Source organism: Pezoporus flaviventris, unplaced genomic scaffold, assembly GCF_033815535.1.
Source record: "Pezoporus flaviventris isolate CSIRO_AGI_PZ_B2104156 unplaced genomic scaffold, CSIRO_AGI_Pfla_v1 ptg000023l, whole genome shotgun sequence".
NCBI lineage: Eukaryota > Metazoa > Chordata > Aves > Psittaciformes > Psittacidae > Pezoporus > Pezoporus flaviventris.
This window is the reverse complement of record NW_026892571.1, coordinates 15220056-15241278: the sequence shown is the minus strand read 5'-3', so window position 1 is coordinate 15241278 and position 21223 is coordinate 15220056. Positions and strand designations below refer to the sequence as shown.

At 42.1% G+C, this 21223-nt stretch overlaps 1 protein-coding gene across 5 annotated transcripts in view; it reads right to left on the bottom strand.

Moving 5' to 3' along the window:
* The window catches only part of ADAMTS2 (ADAM metallopeptidase with thrombospondin type 1 motif 2), a 176652-nt gene that overhangs the window by 5343 nt on the left and 150086 nt on the right, over positions 1–21223 (bottom strand). For all 5 annotated transcript variants that reach the window (XM_061456941.1, XM_061456943.1, XM_061456942.1 and 2 more), the window contains 11 exons: positions 17937–18082; positions 16374–16549; positions 13192–13325; positions 12264–12387; positions 11545–11625; positions 9963–10126; positions 8632–8791; positions 7957–8089; positions 5482–5689; positions 4949–5078; positions 4065–4154 (listed from right to left, as the gene is read on the bottom strand). In XM_061456941.1, coding sequence (XP_061312925.1) covers positions 4065–4154; positions 4949–5078; positions 5482–5689; positions 7957–8089; positions 8632–8791; positions 9963–10126; positions 11545–11625; positions 12264–12387; positions 13192–13325; positions 16374–16549; positions 17937–18082 — 1546 coding nt within the window. The remainder of the gene's footprint in view (positions 1–4064; positions 4155–4948; positions 5079–5481; positions 5690–7956; positions 8090–8631; positions 8792–9962; positions 10127–11544; positions 11626–12263; positions 12388–13191; positions 13326–16373; positions 16550–17936; positions 18083–21223) is intronic.

Genomic DNA, 21223 nt, shown 5'->3' with positions numbered 1-21223 from the left:
AATTTTTGGGTTGAGGTTCTGGAAGTGCTACCCTGAAGGCCCTGTAGCCACGACGAATTCCGTTACTGCTTTGCCTTAGAGTTCAGAGCTCACCCATATTACTGTGTTGTTGGTAAAACTACATGAAACCCCCAGAAAGCCATCAAGGTTTATACTGAGAAATCTTTTTTTCACTACTTCACTCTATTTAATGCTCTTCTACACTCTAGCAGTGAGTAACCACAGTCAGAGGTAATTTATATCTATCTGGACTGTCTCAAGAAAGTCAAGTCTTATTTTCGATGTGTACCATGTAACTGTCAGAATGAATCCATCTCCCGTTGGAGTGATATTTCTGCCATTGGAGTGATATTTTTGCCAGGCATCTCTGTTCTGGAATAAGCAGCGCTGCCTGAGCGTGTCCCTTGCTCGAGAGAAAAGGGGAGCTGATATTTTCGGAACAAACTCCAGTGCAAAGGGGCCAACCCAGTCCATTAGTGACCGGGAGACTCAGTAATGAGTCCTGGTTTTTGTCTCACTGACTGTAAAACTGTAATAAAAGAGAAAGACGGATAATCAGTCAGTAGCTGTTTTGACAGTCTGCACTGTAATGGAGGTGTTATGAGCTTGCTGAAACAGAGGTGGCAGAATGTAGGCTAAGGCATTAAAGGTGAACTGGCCAAGTTGTACTACTGTCTGAGGAACATAGAAGCCTACTCAGAGATTACTCAAGCCCTTGTGATTTCTGCTCAGAGAAGGAAGAGGACCATATGAATTGGCAGTGGATGGACAGTGAAGGGTTAGGAGGCTCCTTGGAAAGAAAGCTGCATGTGTCCTACACAAATGCTTTACGGCTCCTGTGCCTTCAGGCTGAAGTGATGGAGGGAGAAACTATTGGGAACTGCAGGGAAGGAAAAATCCCAACACACAACCCATGCTGAGAGAAAGAGGAGTCAGAGGGCTTGCAGGAGACGAGAGTGCTGAGGAGAAAGGCAGACTGACCAACACTTGGCATAATGAGAAACAAAACATCTCTGTGACCAGAATGCTGAAACAGAGATGAAATCACTTCTGCCTCTCTCCCTGCTCTTACTACTTTTCCACCTACTCTTACAGTAAAGGATGAGTAACTCCAATTACTCGCCTTTATTTAGAGCATACCCGATGGCACACGGTGTGCTCAAGTCAGCGTGGTACTGGAGCTCATATTTCATCATCCTGCTATGAATACTGACTTACCCTGTCAACAACCTTAGAGCAAAGCAGAAAACCAGAGCAGACCCAGAGATATCAAGTGAAGTCAGAAAGTGTAGGTGTCACCTCTTCACTCACCCTCAGTTAACGAAATAGGGCATTATAGGTGTTTAATTGGCAAACATATCAGTCTAAAATAAACTGCTAACTCTTGCTGCTGCTGCTTTAAAATGCTAGTGCTGGCTGAGGAAGGTGCAAACACCTTCCCTGCATTGTATTTATGCCCCAATTGTTGCGTTTGTTGCAGAAAAGCAAAATCCTGGCTCCAGTTTTCAAATACATCAATTCCTTTTCATATTTGTCAAATGCTAAAATGAGATGGTGCTGGAAATAAAGAACAACTTCTTCCTTAGGAACCTAAGAATAGTACCTTGGCTTTGGAGACATTTTCAGACCAGTCTTTAAGAGCTGGAACTGTTCCTACCTGCAGCCACAACTCTATACAAAGGACTCCATGTGCCTATATAACTATATATATATATATATATATTTACAAATGATGTAGAGTTCTCTTTGTACATTTTGCCTTGTGTTGCACGACCTCTCCAAGAAGCAAGCTTCTCCAAATAGCTTGCAAAATGAAAGCCAACCATGTTCAAAAGTACTTTTCAACAAGGCAGATCTGTTCTTAAGCTTTGTAAGAATCACTAAATGCACCTTTAGAAAAACGCCTTCCCCCCCGCCAAAAAATATGTAATGACAAGCTTAAAATTACATGAAAATAAAACTGCATTATGTAATCCGTTTAGTGACATCTGATAAGTTGTATAAATAAACTCTGTTGCTTATGAATGCTAGAATGAAATTTTTATCCTCTATCCAAACCAAAATATCCAGATTTGCTGAACTTTTATTTATTTTTACTTGCAGTATGCATGACAGACTGGAAGTATATCTCCAAAACATCAGTAAGAAAAAAATAAATCAGTTTCACAGTCACTTTGGTACACATTAGTCTCATAAAAAAATATTGAAAAGCAAACTGAATTGGCACATCTTTAATATTATGTTAAATACATACAAAACACTAATAAAATATCCCTGATAAACCAAAGTGCATATAGACATAGTGCACAATGCCCAGATACCTTATTGCACCATTCTCTATAGCCACCCATCTCTTGAAACATCACTAAACATTGTCTATTTAAAGGTAACAGTCATGAATATATTTATACAGTTAAACACCAATTATTTTACATAACAGTATTCAGTGCCAGATACGTGTCTTTGCTTTTTCACCTTGTCATGTAAATTGTTAACATGTTTCAGGAAATTATCATATTAACAGCAAAAATTTCAGTATGTGATCACATGATAATGACAAGTTTGAAGTGCTACACTGTTGACGACCCAAAGATTCCAAAATGCCACTTTTCCAAAAGATATGATCGAAGCAATAAGGTAGCAATCTGCTCCAAGGCTGCGGATTTAAAGTGGATACGCGTCTACTATTGGTACTGACTGTCACAAACAGGTTTATGACTTGTGAATTCCAAATCTTCAACACAAACACGGAAGGTGAAGCAAGAATGCCACTTAAATTTCAGTAAGTCACGTCACAATCCTGTCCTGATGAAGATATGGATATGCGCTGTGCAAATTAACCTCGGATTAAATTTACTGCCTTCTAATAGTTATCATTCAAGTAAAAACACTCCATATGAAGATCAACTCAAGGTACCAGTGTACTGTTTATATTTAAAGCTGGATCTGGTAAATTAATGCCATTTACATTTCAACATTAAGGCATTTTTCTAAAATTCTTCTTCTAAGCAAAAAAAAAAAAAGCAATAAAAATTGAGGTAATTCTGTAGTAGTTCACACTGTTATGTTTGCCAGTTGACACATCTATAGAGCATACACACACGCACACACATACAACCGTACCAGTCAAGTCAGACATGCACATGGTGAAAAAAGACCAAAGATGTAATGAGTATAAACAGCTCCGTGCTGAGCAGCTGGAGACATCGTAGGCAATGAAAACACCATATTGCCTCTGCCAGGTTAAGAAAAACACCACCACGCAACCTTCCACATGGACCATGCCTGCTCTGCCCCCGTTCTGTTTCTACAGTGAAAGTACTCAAAACTGGCAAAAATTGTGCAAGGGGAAAAGGAATGCAGCTTTCCTCAAGGAAAAATATCCCATGTCACCACCGGGAGTTTGGTGAGAGCGGATGGTGTCATAGCAGCACAGAAAGTACCGACAGAAACTGAGCTTCTGCCTCCCACTGAGCCCTCCACGGGTTACAAACATAAATGTGAGGGTCAGGAAGAAAAAGTGAGCAGCAAGGGTGAGTGAAGCAATGGCACCGCAAAGGAAAATGGAATGAGAAAAGTCTTTCACTCATCAGACTACCCTGTCAGCGAACTGAAACTAGAGAGTTATGATTTAGGGTTTCTAGATAAAGGAGAACTTTAGCACTACAAGGTGTCATTATTGTGATGTGATCACATTCACAATAAGTTCTCAGTTTTGCTATCAAACTGAACATCGTGAACCAGTAAGAGCCTTTTTTCACCATCACCAAGCAACAAGCAAACCGATCCCAGCTCCCTTTCAGAGGACCGCAACATACTTTGGAGATCCAACTTCACACATCCAACACTTCAAGACCTCCATCACCAGTGCTACGCAAGCTCCAGAGAAGAAAGACACCGAGCACCAAGTGCCTGGTGTGAAAAAAAGATTCAGCCCAAGATTTAAACTTGGCAAAGTCAAGGGAACTTTCCGCATAGAGAGAAGAAGAGAGCAAAAGGCAAAGTCCACATTCGATGTGGCATGCATTTAAGGGCAAAGGCAGAGTTATAAATGGGTCTTTTACTTGAAGATATTTTCTGGATGGGGTAGTCTGGATCAGGTCTTGACAGCCATTGTATCATGTAGGTTTTCTTTGAAGGATCAGAAACGTTTCCTTGAATAGAGGGAAAAAAAGATGCAACAATTAGCATTAAGTAGTTAACCTGTCAGAAGCAGATAAGGTATGACCATCAGTGGGCTCCAACAGTGAAGGAGCCTGGGGGAAGGATTATGACTGGGCTGTGTAGTTTTGGGCAGACTTATTTTGCCAGTTTGCTACTGCAAAAGCCAACACTGAAGGCAGCCTGAAGGCCAGTTCTCCAGCAGAACTTCTCACGGCAGCATTAAGTATCTCCTAAGGTACACCCAGTCTAGTTGAATTATACTGCTTCTTTAAAATCTTTGCATTGGAGACCATAATTGACAGCTTGGTTCTAATTAATCAGGAATCAAAAGCTACCCTGAGAAATACATCAAGAATAAAACAAAAATATTAATTACTTAATGATAGGAATATATTAAATGATCTCATAAGTATCATTTGCAAACAGCTGAAAAGCTAATAAGGATAAACCATTAGTGCCCTGGATTAAGTAAGAATAAATTTATTAGAGCTTGAAAAAATTGAGTTAGATAACCCCTAAAGACAACTTGTGCTTGACAGAATGGAAAAGAAGCCTGGAACTGTTGCTGGAGATGGGGAAAGCAAAGAGGCATCTTTGTACATGATGCCCTTGATTAGCCACAAGCCCAGCATGCTCCACATTTGGGAAGTCTGCTCAAAACCAGAGCTATGGAGAATTGGCACCCCAGGCAGATACAGCACACAAGTATAAATTCAGTGAAGGCATTTCACATAACATAACTTTTTCCAGCAAGTAATATACGCCAGAGAAGACAAGCACTTACTTGAACATGGAGGTAGTCTGCAAATCCTTACAGTCTCTGGTTTATTTTCTTTGCAAAGGCCAATGGCATTGTCCCTGGTCCGGCAGAGGACCGAGCGATCCTGCGTGCCATTGCCACAGCTGACAGAGCACTGGAAGGACAAGCACCAGTTAGACCCTAGCCACCCTTGGGAAACAATGGATTAGAAATTAGTGCCAACAGGTAAATGATTATGGGCAGAATAAAGAACAGGTAGAAGTCAGCTTTCCTGATGCCAACATCTTGTATGGATGGCTCACAGGGTCTGGATCATCCAGCATCACTGCAGGATGGCTTCACCAGCCGTTTCACTACTACCATCTCTCCATCTAACTCACTTTCTGTGGCATTACTAGCAAGGAAAGTAATACACCCTCTGTGTAGTTTATTGTGTCAATGCATTTGAATGGAAAGCCCAGAACAAATGCCAAGCATTTATCCCCTGCATTATAAGAAATCAGTTGCTTGAGACCTTCAGAAAGGGACTGGCTTGAGACCTCCAGAAAGGGACTGACCTGTGACCAGGCTCCAATTCTCCACTGCGCTGGGCAAAGCTCCCGGTTGCAAGGCCTCCTGCCCTCTGGACGGTTGTTGTTGCAGTACTTGGTATGAACGGATCGATTTGTATTATCATGTAGGGGTTGGATGCATCGGACAGATCGTACTTGATACCCTGTTTTCCCACAGCTTTTGCTGCAAGGCTCCCATTCTCCTGTAACCCATCTGGGTTGGTGAACAGAAAATAAGTTGAGTAAAATTATCTCTCTTCTAAATCAGGTGAGTTCAAACTGTCTGTTGAACAGTAACACTTAAATACAGGTTTAACAAATGTTAATACTAGTTCTGATACAGAAAAAGAAGATGTATGAAAAACCGTAAGCAGTCATGATGAGGGTTATTTTATCATGTCCCTGAAAAACCAGTAGTAAGACCCAGACCTTTAACATGACTCTTTCCTGTTATCTCCGAGATAAGCATTATTCTTTGCTTCATTTGCTTTGATTTTTAAGCTCGTCCTTCCAAGACTGCACATAAAAATACAGTAGTTTTTATGTCAAAAGCTGCTGAGCTTCCCAGGTCTTGGCACAAGAGCTGTGCCTTGTCTCATAATGTAGCAAGCATAAGTCATCCCTACAGCTGGTTTCCACAGGAGTGAATCCAAACCAGCTGGGTTAGAAATGCAGCTCCAGCCTGGCCAATATCTGGATACTCCATGGAGCACATCCCTGGCCATGCCAGACACCATCTGCTGAAGCACTGGCAAACCCGACTGCACCATCAGTGCTCTGTGTGCTGAGCTCGGGGTGACCAAGGGTTTAGGGGAAGGCAACACTACACTGAAAATCAGAAGGTCCGAATTCATAACGTGGAACTCAGTTGGGCCGCTGTAAAATGCAACCTATGGTTTGTGATGTGGCATAGTTGAAAACCGATCATCCAAACTGGCTCAAGGATTACAGCTACAACAGTAAGCAACTTAGAGAGGAGCAACAAGGACAGACAGGGCTAGAGGAAATTTAAGTAGACTACTGAAAGGTTGGTTATAATCAAGTAATGGAGATATACAGCAGTCCATAAATATTTACAGAATGCAGAGATATCCAAGGAGGAAATATTGTCCAATAAAAACTGTATTCATGGGATAAACTTAACAGAAAAATATAAAGTCTGAAGAAATATCCCACGTTTGAAGCAATTGTCCTAAAGTACTCATAAAAAAGCTGGGTTTAGAAATAGCCAAGAGCGAGCATGGGCAGCAGGCAATGCCCTAAATGCTCGAGTTAAACAAGAAGTGGCAATTTCACCCAACTTTCTCTTTGTAGCCTATTGAAAGTACACAGCTGTGGAGGAAGACAAGCACAGCAGAGCACAATGCCATGAATCCTAAGGTGATTTCAGAGACAAAGACGGCTTTTTCCCAGAAGTGAAGAACCAGCATATTAGTGTAGTGGGTGTCACAGAGCATCATAAAATCTCTTAAATAACGGCCTCTCCTACATACACGTGTGAAATGCTCCAATACCGTTCTATGGAAACAGAAGTGACTAAAACATTCGAGAATCCAAGTACAATTTAGGATCCTATTGAGTCTTTGTGGTACCTGGGTCCAATTATATTTGCAGCTGAAAGAAGAATAGAGTCCTTTCCAGAGAGCCTGAGGTACAGTTAGGCGATTACTTCAGTTTTCCAATAAATAAACGTTAAACCATGACCCATGCTGAGTTTATGGGGCACAGTTTCTGGAGTTTTCTATCTTTTTTTTGAAAGGAAGTTAGGAAATATTGCGTGGTATGTTCTACTTATTTGCTGTGCTTCCCAGAATCCAGACTTGGTCCCCAGAGGTAAATGCTGGGATCAACATACTCCTTTCTTGTTGCAGTAGCAACACAAGGAATATGCGAGTCCTACATGTGGCAGAAGTAGCCTGCTGCCAGTCAAAATGTGAATTAAAGTATTTGTAACACTTGACTATGTCTAGCAAAGGTGAAGGTGTACCAGGCTTTCCAAGCTGTTCAAGAGTAGTTGGAGAAATCTATCGGGTCAAATACTTTTTCCTGTGTTCAAATGTCCAGAAATATGCTGTGAACTTTAGGAAGATTTGGATCTGAGAGCCTGTATGACAACTGTTTTCTTATGTAGCACTCTGTAAATTTGTCCTTACATGGTTAATTCACACTGTGTAAAATCAACTGGTATAAATTGAATTTATGTCTATTTTTTATTACCTCAAGATGGCCTGAACACAAAAGTCTGGATCAAGACAGCACTTATTTTCTAATCCAACTTATTTCAGCAGTAATAGGAACCAGCAGTCCCAGAAATAGCACTTCTACAAGCAGAACCCAGCATCACATGCTCACAGTTCTATGTCTCAGCAATGATGCATGGAGAGGAAGCTAAAGTCACCTTCTTTCAGGTGACAAGTGCCATCTGGGTACAGAGCCTGCTGCAGCTGCCACCAAGCAGTGCTGGTGGGCAGTGATGCTTACATGGGCTGGGAGCACTCCTGGAGGTTGCACACCCTGCGAATGGGCTTCGGCTTCTGGATCAGCTCGCAGTAACTCCGATGGACCATCTTGTGGTCTGTCTTCCTCCGGCAGCCGTACTTCGTGAACTGGTAGCCTGAGGAAAGACACTCTTATTTTCAGTACTGGCACATCTTACACAGGACTCGGGTTTCAAACAAACTGCACAAGCACCGTCAAAGGTTGCAGTTGGAACTACAGGTGAACACTCTACCAAAGGAACTGTACATTGCAATGAATGAACACTTATTCATGCAGATTTAGCACCCAGAATTGTTCTGCCCCGTGGCCCCTTGAGGTCTGGCACCCTGGCAGCTTGGAGACCCTCATCCAAATCTTGCACATTTGTACAGTATTTCAGTCTCACAAACATAAATCAGGAATGAGGCACCCCACATCTGCCTGCAAACCCATTTCAGTCAGATCCTTAACTCCATTCATTATTTATTTCTCTATTTCTTAACTTAAATAAAACCCATAGTCCTGGTCTCCCCTAATGTCTTGTGGCAGTGAATTCCACACGTAGTGTTCATTCTTTCTCTTAATCAGAATTAAAATGGGTCAGAAGAAAAATGTCTTAAGTGTCATCAATTCCTTTTCACTTAATCAATTTTGAGCACCCTGGGGTTTTGCTTTTACCTCCTCCGCAAGGTCTTGAACACTGGGACCATTTCTTCAAAGCCCATTCATATGACACTGAATCCTCTTCCAAAACATTATTATTATCTACATTCAAGGAATCTTCATGGATCATGTACTTGTAAGTCAAAGAGATCTTGGCACTACCATGAGGAATCACCTAGTAAGCAAAACAAACGTAGGGAAAAGTGATATGAAAGACTCATATCAGAAGCTATGTGAGATGACATGAAATAGCAATCATCATGGCTCAGATAGAAAAACATCCCCAGAGGGATTTAAACCTTTTAGCTGCACTCAACACATTTTTTTTCCTCCCTATAATAAAGTATCTCTATCCTTATGACACACAGTTTCTAAAGTGCATATTAAGACAGACTGTTGTTGATTTAGACTGATTTCTCTTGCCAGCACTGGACTGACTTCACGATACTAAATTTTTTCCATATCCCTTCATAACGGAAGGAAAAGTTGTACTAAAATGATAATGGGTAGTTCCACTGAAAGACAAGGCAAATTCGAGTGCACAGATAACTGAAAGTAGTGAAGAAAATTGCTTATATTTCTGATAAAACATGAATGTTCTTATGATAATCCTGGGAATTCTGTGAAGCGTGTTACTTAATCCTGACAGAAATATAAACTACTTAGAGTTTTTACTATCACACTGCACTAAAGACAAATGCAAGAAAACAGAACCCAACGTGAATAAAGTGCAAAACATTGGTCCTTTGAAAACGTAATATTTATTCCTCCTTTGATATTCAGCTTCTGTAGATCAACACATTACAGCTGCTTCTTGAACCAAACTACCCCTATTCATTGTAGTCTATCTTTTGCTGGTTTGCAGTGAAGAAAGGGTATAGTCGGGTGGGTTTGGGAACAGCAGAACTGGCTGTGTCCTCACAAAGTGAGCCTGGGAGCACAAGAACCCTGCATCTGCCTTTGCAGGTTACCTTTTCAAATCACAGACAGGAGGAGGAGCTTGATCACATCACACCTGATGTGAACCATTTTGACCCTTTTTTATTTACTGCTCATGAGTCAGATATGGTAAGTAACCGAGAGAGCCTTCACACAGTGCCCATTTGCTAAGCCATCCGCAGGAAATAATGATGAGAGCTGGCTGCTCAACACATAACCTCTAGTTAGAAAAACTCTTGTACAGAGCAATGAATTAGGAGAAAGGAATTAAAATACATCTTACTATTGTCTTAGAATTAAAGCAGATGTGTTCTTGTAGCTCACAAGAGGAATCTAAAACACATTATAGCACATTATGGCTCTGTAACCCTGACACTTCCACGGAAGATGGTTTCCATTTGGCTTACCAGAATGACTATTCCATTGCGCAGCGGCCCCATGGTCTGCACGGTTTCTCTATCATCATCATTCCGATATTCCCACTCCACACCCATGTCAATAAATACTTTAGAGTCCGGCACGTAGTTCTCTTCGCTGAGAATGAACTTCCCTGTTTCACGATTTTTAATTGCTAGGAACAACATAAGAAAAGTGAACGCGAGAGACTCGCTTCTCATCTCAAGTTCTGTTGGGCTCTTGTCCCAGGGGATGAAGCAGACAAAGCCAGCGTGTCCTTTCCCTCTGTTCCTTCACCGGTTTGGAAAGACTTTTTCAGGTGTTTCACTCAGCTGCCAGTGCTTTCCTGCTCAGCTCCAGAAACATCAATCGCCCTTTTTTATCTTTCTCATAGCCTGCCTTGCCAGCGAAATGAGGCCAGGACAATTGCACTGCATGCATCCCCCTGCCTGCTCCCAGCTAACAACTTCTAAATCCACCAGCTAAATCTGAGCCAATTTGAGACCTGGTGGGGGTCCCATGGCTACTTAGCTCTCTCACATGCTGTAAGGCAGCTTGGGGGGCTGTTACTGCTCCATGAGAGAAAGGCTACTGGGCTAACCCCCAGCAGGTCCCCACAGCAAGAGAGAGATGCTAGAAATTGCATTGATTCTCTTGCTCAGAACTGGCTCTGACACCAACACTGCCCTGCTTAAAGCAGGCCCCTGCCTATTGCACACAGCACCTAATCCCTCTGGTTCAGCTGCCATCAATGCCCCATCCTTCACCTGGAGAGACTTCAGCCACCTTTGTATTAAGACTCTTGGTTTTCTGAGATGGACAATTTGCTCTCCTCGTTAGAAGCAGCAGGGACTGTTTGTTATTTAACACCAGATTTTAACTCCCCTCTGTCTCTAGCAGCTACCTGAGCATCCTGCACCCTCAGCACTGGCCTAGACAGAGAACAAGCTGTTTGTGTCCCCTGTGCATCACTTGCCTCACACCTAAAGAAGAACCTTGTCTGAATCAGTGCGAGATCACTCTCCTCATCCATAGGTCAGGCTGCACTGAGCAGCAAGGGAAGAAAGTTGGGATGACCCACGACACAATTAAGCCATTCACTGTGAATCTACTTCCAATTAATAATAGCCACTGCTTCCCATTGATTACAGGGCATGGCGAGGAAAAGATTTCAATTACTTTATAAGTTGCTGGATTGATCGGGCAGCCTCGCGTCAATACTGTTAGCAATGGGGCAGATCTGAAATGGATTTGGATGTAGCTGGGAAATGACCGAGGATGGGAAGTGCATTACAAAATGCACATGAAGACAACACATTGCACCTCATAATGTAATTCAGCTCCTCTTCCAGCAGCTTTCACACATGCACATGCCAAAGCAGTGATCTTCATGCTAGGACACTGGGGAATCCAGCACAGGGAAATCGAATTGCCAAACAAGTTTCCTAATTTAACATACTTAAAGGAGGTATGTGGTGTGGGAAGATAATGGGTAAACAAATGCATAAACACGTTGTCAGGCTCCAGAGACAAAAATAAACAGCAGGAAAAAGATATTCTGACTGAAAATTTTCCTACTTGTTGCATACTTACCGAGATTATGACTGGTGGCGTCTGTTTCCTGTATAAGTAAATGTCTTGCACCAACAGGAATTTCAAACATCTTAATGTGCCCTTTATTGTAGTATTTGAAAAGACAGAAACTGGTTAGTTTGCCTCAAACAGTAGGAACCTGTCTTAGGTTTTTAAATAAATCTTGTTTTTCAAAAGCAGGGTGTATTACAGCAAGTTGAATCTAATGCAGCATCATTCTCATCCCTATTTCTATGCCAGGTGATAGAATATAATAGGGACAAAGGGTTTTGGGTCAGCAGAAAGATGTCTTAAGTGTCATCAACAGACTTTGCTTCAGACTAGAATGGGCTTCGAGTGCCATATGCACTCACAGAGAGACTATGCCAGCTCCTGTCTGACAGTGAGGGATGATGACATATTATTGCAGCACTCCAGTGACTCAGACAGATCAGCCGAGTGACAGCAGCAGCACAAATAAGCCCATGGTTTTCCAACAAGCAGCAATGAAGCCCTCCTCTATGCATGCACAGGCCTTGATATCAGTAGATTTAACTGACTACTGGACAAAAGTCTTGTTCTCAAATTCCAGAGGCATCTCAAAGGCAAGTCCAGAGAATTGACTGGAATTAGGGATGCTGTAAACAATTTGTGACTGCTCTGGTACTTTCCATGAAACAGTAGAGTTCAAACACGAACACCCTGAATTCCCCAGGACAAAACACACTGAACGCACTGACCTTGTTTCTTTGGTATTCTTGAAAATGTTCCTTTCACCACTTTGCAGTGGGAATTATCTCCTCCACAAACACCACACTTATCTTCCTGCTTCGTGGAACCTATGACCCTGTCACACCCAACTTTCTGTGCACAAAAAAGAAAACCAGTCATTCTCATTTATCCATGCTATGATTCAAATGAGCCTTCAGATATCAACCCCAGACTTCTGCTTCAGCAAAGACATACAAATTGTAGCATTTTCCTGGAAGAACAACATCTAAACAGATTTTAATACCTCCAGTTCCTATAATAGCTGTCAATCAGGTGATTATATTATGCTTCACAGTGGGCCTCTTACTGAAGGAAAGCAGCACGGTTAAGGAAAAGCTCTTAAGCCTCAGCTTATCTTAAAGCAGACACCAGGAGAATCAAGGCGTCCATACAAGGATAAGCACCTCCACCAGTGCATTGCTAAGTCAGAGCCTCTAATTCCATTGAAAGAGGACCTGCAGCAGGTCCCAGATTAGAGGAATGGTCATTGATTTTCTAAAAATAGCACGATCAAGTACAGAGAATGCACATCAGCTGCATTTTAACACCGCATTCCTTGAAAGCTGCTGCATGTTCCTGTTTCATTGTACATGCCGCCCCCACTAAACCTCAGCAGGAAAAGCTTTCGGTGAATGCTAATCATAATAGCTCATCTTCAAACACTGCATTAAATATTACTTGTGTAGGTAGGCGCTGTTGGAATTGAGTCACATGCAATGTGATGGCAACTGTGAATATCACGCATAATATTGTGACAATAATCCTAATGAAATGTCCTTATTGCCCGAGGTGTTTTTATACTTAATTGAATAGTCATTCTTGGAGAGAAACACGCAAGCTACCATTTTAATTGTTTTCATAGCACATAAGCTCTGAAAGAAGCCACCAGGAGCTTACCAAGCAGTCTCCCCGCACGCAGATGCTGTAAGCGTCCTTGTACGAGCAGCGGGTCCCATCGTGCACCATCCTTTTCATATACACCACATCCCCTGTTTCCTTTGATTCACAATACAGGTGGCACCTTTCCTTAGCTGAAAAATAAAATGACCCAAATTGCGTGTGTTTAGTTTAGTTGCTGACTTTGTGAACGGCACTTTCAATAGTGTTTCTCCTCTTCCTTGCATACATCACAGAACGTAACATGGTACCCCATAAATCATCGATGCTTATCCCCGTTCAAAGGCTATGTGATCATTTGGAAGCTGCTGAATCATTAAGCATCCATATTTCATGATTAGGAGACAATCTCAAAAATAACAAATCATTTACATTGATGGGGGGAGACCTGTATTTAATCCTCTGCTGAATGATGCAATCTGGCAAAGGTTTCTGCAGTCTGCTGCATGACTACCCATGAGAGATGAAAGTTTCTGCATCAGTTTTGCCTGCACTGCACTGAAGTCTGAAGAAAGCACAAATCATTTTACCATTCAAAGCAGCTGTTTGACACGGAGTGAATCTGCCCTCCAAAATGTCTTCAGAGACAGCTGTGCTGTACTGTTTCCTCCTAAACATGAAGTTAATTCTCCCTCATCGTTGGACTTGTATTTACGATAGTTTAAATCATTAAACAAGATGAGATGTCAAAGAGATTCAGAAAAAAACCACCTTTTTTACTGCTAACACCTTCACAAACAGCCAGAGAAGTGTACCTCTTTCTCCTTACAAAAAATAAAGCTGAAATGACTAGTCAGTGGCTGAATAAAGTTGTATTCCGCCAGTCTATTTCATTTTACACATCCCTTTTGCTGTCCTGAGCCTCATAATAGGATTCGCTATGCCTTCCTTGGCAGTGAAGAGCAGATAAGCTTTCTGTTAGACAAAATACATAAAGGTTCTGCTGGCTGGGACACTTTCCCCAACATTTAAAACAATAACAACCTTCCCATTATAGCAGTTCAATTAAAATGGGTCTTCACAGGCCCATTGCCCTGTACAGTCCCATGGTCCCTGCCCTCTTTTCATAAAGTCCTTGTTATTGCTGTTGATGTCCTCATGGCCACTGGGTATTGGTACATCAGAGACCTTTGTTATGGCTCCCAAACGATGCAGAAATGTCACGTTAAAAATGTAGGCTCTAGACTATTAGAACAGGCACTTCACTTTTTTTGGTGCAGATTATTAATAGGAGCCTATTAAGACAATAATAACCCCAGATCTGATGCATTTCAATATATTAGAAACATTAAACTCTGCACAAGACATAGATATGCACACACCCACCCCTGGGTATGTACCCACACCCACCCCAGGCATGCCATACATTCACTGTGCATGATTAAATCATCAGGAGGTCTGACTGGGTGCCAGCAACTGCGCAAGGGCTTTATTTTAGTGAGGGTTCTCTTCCCACTGTTCTATGGGAACAGTAAATGTGCAAATGCTGTTAAATTGCTGTTAATTGCAAAGAATCATCTTCTTTCCATTCATGGTGTTGGGCACAGTAGAGGTGCAAGAACATGCGTGTGACCGTGTGGCTGGCTGTTCCCTGCTCCCCATGTGTTTCCATCTCATTCAATTGAGGCTGGGAGCTAACAGCCAATGTCACTGTACACTGCCCTGGCAGATGCATGGCACAGGGTATGTGAGCCCAGCAGGGACTGGTAGACAGGGTGCATAGGCAGCTTGGAGTGGGAGACTGGCCATGCACAGCCTGGCTTAAGCACACACTGGGGTGTCCCCAGCTCAGCAGTTTTTCTCTGGCCATGGGATAAGATGCTCCTCTCTGTCCCCATCACATACACAATGTGCCAGACACGTCCAGCTGAGCTGCGTGTGAAGTGTATGGATTTATGTCACTTTTGAGCCATGACTGCATTATCTGCACAAAGTATGTCGCTGATAAGCCTTATCTTTACAAAAGGGAATTTAAAATACATTAGAGTTCAAGCATAAGCCACCCTCTGGCCATGGTTTCACACAAAAGCTGTTCCCTCTAATAACCCTGCACAGGTAAATGTAACTCTAAAGGTGGCTGCACCAAAGTTATATGGGAAACCAGCAGTGCCCAGTGATCAGTGCTCAGACATCAGTGAGCTGGCTTCTGACCCAGAAGCCATTGAATTTAACAGAAAAACATCTGATTCGTTTCAGTGGTCTTTGCAGCAGACTGCTCCAAAGGCTAAAGCAGAAGCAAAGGTCCCTCAGGCCACGCAGCGTTCATCCCCTCTCCCTGTGCCAGCAAAGCTGTTTCATTAAATTAAGCCATGAGGCTGTCTCTGTGCCTCTGAAAATCCCAGATTGCACAAGATGGCATGAAAAGAATGAGGGGACCCTGAGAACTGCTTGGAAACAAAGTCAGGCAAATTAATTACAAGGAATTTGCTATTAACTTCTGGCTGAGTATCCTCTCACTGGAATGCAAAGTGATTCACCCAAAGTGACCCTTCCCCTCCCAGGATGGGTGCTTGGCTGAGGATAGATCGGGTGCCCAGTATCTGCTTCTTGCCAGGCCAGCCGTGCCCTGAAGGACTCATCATTCAAACAAATTGACCAGGTTTAAAACCAGCGAGCACCCATACTGATCACGGAATGAGTTGAGAACCATCTTCTCAGAGTGTTTTCAACATAACATGTTGCCTTCATGACCCAAATCAACCAGGTGCACCTTCATTGGCAGGTAAGCAGGGACATTGACAGGAAAAGGAACGTTTTTGTTCTAAGAGGCAACCTCTGCTGAGATACCAGAACATCACCCTGACCATGCTGGCTCAGACCCAGCACCTATCTAACCCAACACCTCCCTCCAGCAGCGCCAGAAGCGCTTGCAGGAAGATGTAAGAACAAACCTGATACTTTTCTCAGAATATTCTTAAAGCTTATTGCAAACTGCAGCTGAATCTCCCCTCTATCAGTTTAAAGCCATTCCCCCTTGTCTTGTCGCTACACTCATAGAAAGCCCCTCTTTGGAACAAGCCTTCTCTTCTCCAGGCTGAACAAGTCCAACTCTCTCAGCATGTCTTCACAGGAGGGGTGCTTATCTCTCCTTGTATAATTTGTATATGTTTTACCTCTCCTCGTATAATTTTTATTCCTATTTGCAACTGATTTTACTTTCCATAGGAAAAGGGACCGCTCACCATCGACATGTTCGTAGGGGAGCCAGTGGTGTTTCGTGTTCTGGTACTCGAAGTAAGGATCCCACTGCCGGCACTGCTCCTCTCTGAAATCTTCCAAGTCCTTAGGACAGTCCTGAGTGTTGCACAGCTGGAACTCATAGCTTGGCCCCACACATGTACGGCCTCCATTGGCAGGACTGTGGAGGGAGAGAAACCCATGGTTAGTTTCACCATTAATGCATGAATCAAACATCTATAAAACCATCTGAGGAGCAATTTAATTTCTAGTAGTATCAGTAGGCACTTGATGAAGCCAGCTTTGTATTTCTGATATGGAAAATATTTATTTCCTTTAAAAACCTGCTGTCACAACCTTCTGCAACTACAGCCTTAAACCACTTGATAAAGGTATGAAAAGCCATTTTCTTGGTGCAGCCCAGGAAAGGAAAGCATGAGCAGATGAAGCAACTCATTCACATTCACCCCTAAACCAGCAGCAAATCCAGACACAGCCCAGCTCAGTGCTGCATCCCTCAGGCAGATGAGTATCACTATTGGGTCTGGCAACACAAGAGCTCAGGAGTGGTAGCTGGGTTTGCACCCTCTTCCAGGAAACACAGAAAACATTTTCAATAGCCCATTAGGTTTTTCCAACATGAAAATAGATTTTTACAACTAAAACTGTGCCGACAACTGTAAAGGTCACTTTCATGTTGCCAATGTAATAAAGGCTGCAAAGAGAATGGGTACATTTTTTAAAAGAACCATTTCCATCAGAAAATGCAGCTTCATAAAACTCGATTTATTTTGCTTTAATCAGTGATAAGACAATTTGTAACACCAGTCAAGTTCAATCATTTTATCAGCACAAACTGAGACAGTCAATGTCAAAAATACTGTGTCTGGCAAAAGCATTTAATTCTGACAATTGCTGCAGGTCTTGCTCTTAGGAGCTTCCCATTTTATGATATGGCAATAAATAGCAATGATGATACATTTCGTATCACTTGTACATACCAATCTTTATTAAATATACTTCCAGTGTTACTGGAATTAAGTCATTCTACATTACCTAGGTGAGCCATATCAAAGTTATCAAAGCAAACCAATTCAATATCACTAAAATTAACTTTGGGGAAGGTCCTGATCTCTGGAGCTTTGCTCCAACTTGGAATGAAAACACTTTGAAAATATTTTAGGAACTTCTTGTTGAAATATCCAAAAAGTGGATTAACAAGGATCTGTTAAAAGTATACGCATTTAAAAGAAACCTCCAGCAATTCATTGCCATTATTTCCTACTCATGTATTAAAACAAGACATATACAGGGCCCTAAACTTTTACTGATGTTTTATGCAATAGCATAATAGCACTTCCAAGATACTTGTAACTCTATAAGCAGCTTAAAGGGTGGATAAACTGAGAAATAAAGATGATTCATGACTTGCTGAGGGCCCAAAAAGTAGAATGTCTAACAACATAGACTACAGGTCAGATTTAACAAGCATCACTAGTAATTCAGCAAGGATTCTCACAATTCATTCACTCCACATCAGAAGAACATATGGATCCACCCATACTTACTGTGGATTGTCACATTGACGTGTCCTATACTTCACTCCAGTGCCACATGTGCGAGAACAAGAGCCAAACTTGCTCCATGCCCCCCAGTGTCCATCCTGCTTCAGGATGTCTGGGGTTAGCCAGATGCAGTGGCCTTTAAAGCAATGCTAAGAAACAAAATCATACGTCAAAATGATTAGATGGTGAAATTACGATGTGAGAAGCTGTAGTGCAACAGATTTCATTTTAGGCACAAGTTCTGGAAGCTTTATTCACCTCTCCAGCAGCAATAGTGAGACTCACTGTCAGGCTGTGCCCATGATCCCAAACTCACTCAGATTTTATAAACTTACACACACTAAGCGTGCACATACGTATCTTGTGCACTTAGACTCAAGCCTACCAAGTTTGTTAAACTGCTCTCAGCATTACATCTACTCATCACTTGTCTGCAGCGGTGATTTCAAGATAACTGATACAGATTTATTTAAGGGAAATAACAGAATTCCAAATCTTGGGAGGATAAAGGTAAAAGTCTGCCTCCACCATCACATGCAGCCATTTCAGGCAGCGGCAGCACGTGCTCCTGCTGCAGCACCGCCCTTCCCAGCAGCTCCTAACTCAGCATACGGATTCCTGCACTAAATGTGACCAGGCAAGTGGCATGAAATTAAAGACAGCTCACATTTTAGGTATTAGTGCTATGAAATAAAGAACTCTTGTGGTCTCTGCGGAGATCTTCCATTAAAATTGACCAAAATACCAGGAAGTCTTCATTAGGGAGTAGTCTTGCACAGTGCCACTTCTGGGCAGCTAATCATGCCCTAATAGGCTTTCCCTTTACCTGATTTTTAATACAGTCATTCTATAGAGGTTGAAACACATAATTTTACATTCCCCAAACCTATGTGGTATTTGCACATTTCTTTAAGAGCCTTCATAGCTTCAGTACTGATACTCTCTACTGTCTCCTTTCATTAAAGAAACCTGAAAAATGCCTTTCCACCAGTTCCTGCAGTCTCTAATCAAGGAATTTTTACTTAACTGAAGTCAGGGTGAATTCTTCTCAAGGATCACATACTCCAGCCCTTTCTAGCACTATTTCTGCTTTCGTAAAAGCTAACTGATGAAGTGAGGATGCTGGAAAACACTTCCAGCCCAACAAATGACTTTGCATTAGGCTGTCGCAGTTTGTCTGCGCTAATGGTTACTGCTGGGATGAGAGCTCTGGCTCAGGCACACAGATGGCTATAACAACAAGTGCAATCAGTCACTTACTTTCCTTAACATTCAAGTCAACAACAACATTTTACACAGCTTAACAAGCCCTGGAACTCAGGAATTTGGCAGGCAGCACAAGCCAAGCATATGGCTAAATGCATGCTGCCAGCAAAAACAAAATCAGAAGATATAGAACAGGAGAGCGTTCTTAAGCATAGAGCAATTAGTGCTCTGGAAGACAAATTCAAAAGTGATGGATAATCATTAATAATGCTGAATTAAAGAGAGAATCATTAGTAAAATAGTGACAAGACACAGCTTACTGATTTGCTACCCTGCTCTGTGACTGGCTCTTTATTCATGTAATTTATTTTGGTGCTGATTTGATTGGACAAGGAGTAGAAAAAAGAGGAGAAATTAGGTTTCAACTATTCATTCTTTCTCATTACTTCAAATATTTGAAGTCAAAACCTATGAAATAGATGAGCTACCACAAAGCCAATTATACCAATCCTGCTCCAGAGCTGTAATGGGCAGATTTTTCTTAGCTGTTTGACAGAACAAGAGATAATTCAGCAAAGCATGAAAGAAATGCAAAATGCTAATGTGTCCTTCTCTTTCCTCTGCTTTGAAGCTCAGCATTGTACCCTTCAGGGACTGTTTACTTATGGCTTTAGAGAGGTTTGTTTGAAGGAACAGTTTGAGTTGTCAGGCCCCGTGTAGCAATGGGACCATTCAGAGATGCAGAGGAAGCTGGCAATGCATCAGCTTGTCAATACAAATTTCAGTTGGGCTTGGAAGCAGATGAGATGTGACAGCTCCTGATCTGTGCTTGCTTACACATCCTTTTATCAGGGTTCTGCATCCTTCAGGTGTTAAGTTCCACAGCAATCACCAAATCTGTTTCAAGAGCCATGCAGCATATGTTTGTGATGTGATGATCCAGGATCCAACACTTGGAGGAGGAGGAGAGACATGTGATGTTGTGTTTTCCAGTCTCTTTTCCCTGTTTTAGCCAGGAACAGGGGGATGTGGGTTTGCAACAACCACTAATAAACCACTTATTTGACACCGTGACTGGTCCCTGAACTGGAAGGCAAACATGGAAAAGTCTTACTGACTTTGGTGCGTGAAAGAAAGAGCAGCACTGATTTTTACTGGAGTAGCTGGTCATATGCTGATTGTCAGGAAGCTATTAGGAGACAAGCATTTGTGCAAAATGAGTCATCCCCAGCTCTGCCTTTTTGTTTGCGGATTAAAAGAAAGGAGCCTACATAAAACAAAATGATTCACAACCAAGTCTTCCTCTGTGCAGACCCATGCAAGAAAAGGCATGAGAAGGTAAAACCAGAGATGGAGCAATCTCCAGTGCACTAAAGGAAGCTAGAGCCAACCCTTCCCATTGCTACTACATTAACTACATAATGAGGCAGAAAAGAGCCAATTTCAACCACTACTCCCTTCATAAACAGGGGGTTTCATTTAAAGAGTGAAGTACATTAAAGCAATTTTTTCTTTTAATGAGAAAAAAACCCTGGGTGAATGCAAATTGTTTTCCTAGTGGAAGAGAAGATGACTTCTTACAGTCTCGCCTCTTTTTCTGGCAAACAGGACAGTCCAAAACAAGTGCAATTTCCAGGAGAGGAAGCTTAAATCTCTTGCAGTAAAACATTCCACTGCTGTTTTCAGCAGTTCTTTGAAACAGCTGCTGTGGATGCCAAAAAAAGAGCCAGTGTGTTCCTGTGGGCTTAACACATCTGCAAGTTAATATTTCAAGAAGACTTGAAGATCTTCCATGGATAACTCTACCTATTTTGTATTGGGCAGCAACTTGTGACTTTCCTCTCTCCTTGCTTGACACCCCAGTTACTCATAGGTAACCCTTGTACTGCATCACAGCAGGTGTCCCTCAGCTCTCTTCAGCGTCCTGAGATCATATCAGGAGAAAGTTACTTATTTATTTGCATTTCCCATCACACGCAGGCTGCTCCATCTGCTTCAGAATAATTAGTTGCAAGGGATAAACTGAAAGCTCTAACACTGAAATCTACCCTGAGCCAGTAAAAGTTTCTTCAGTGGAGAATCAA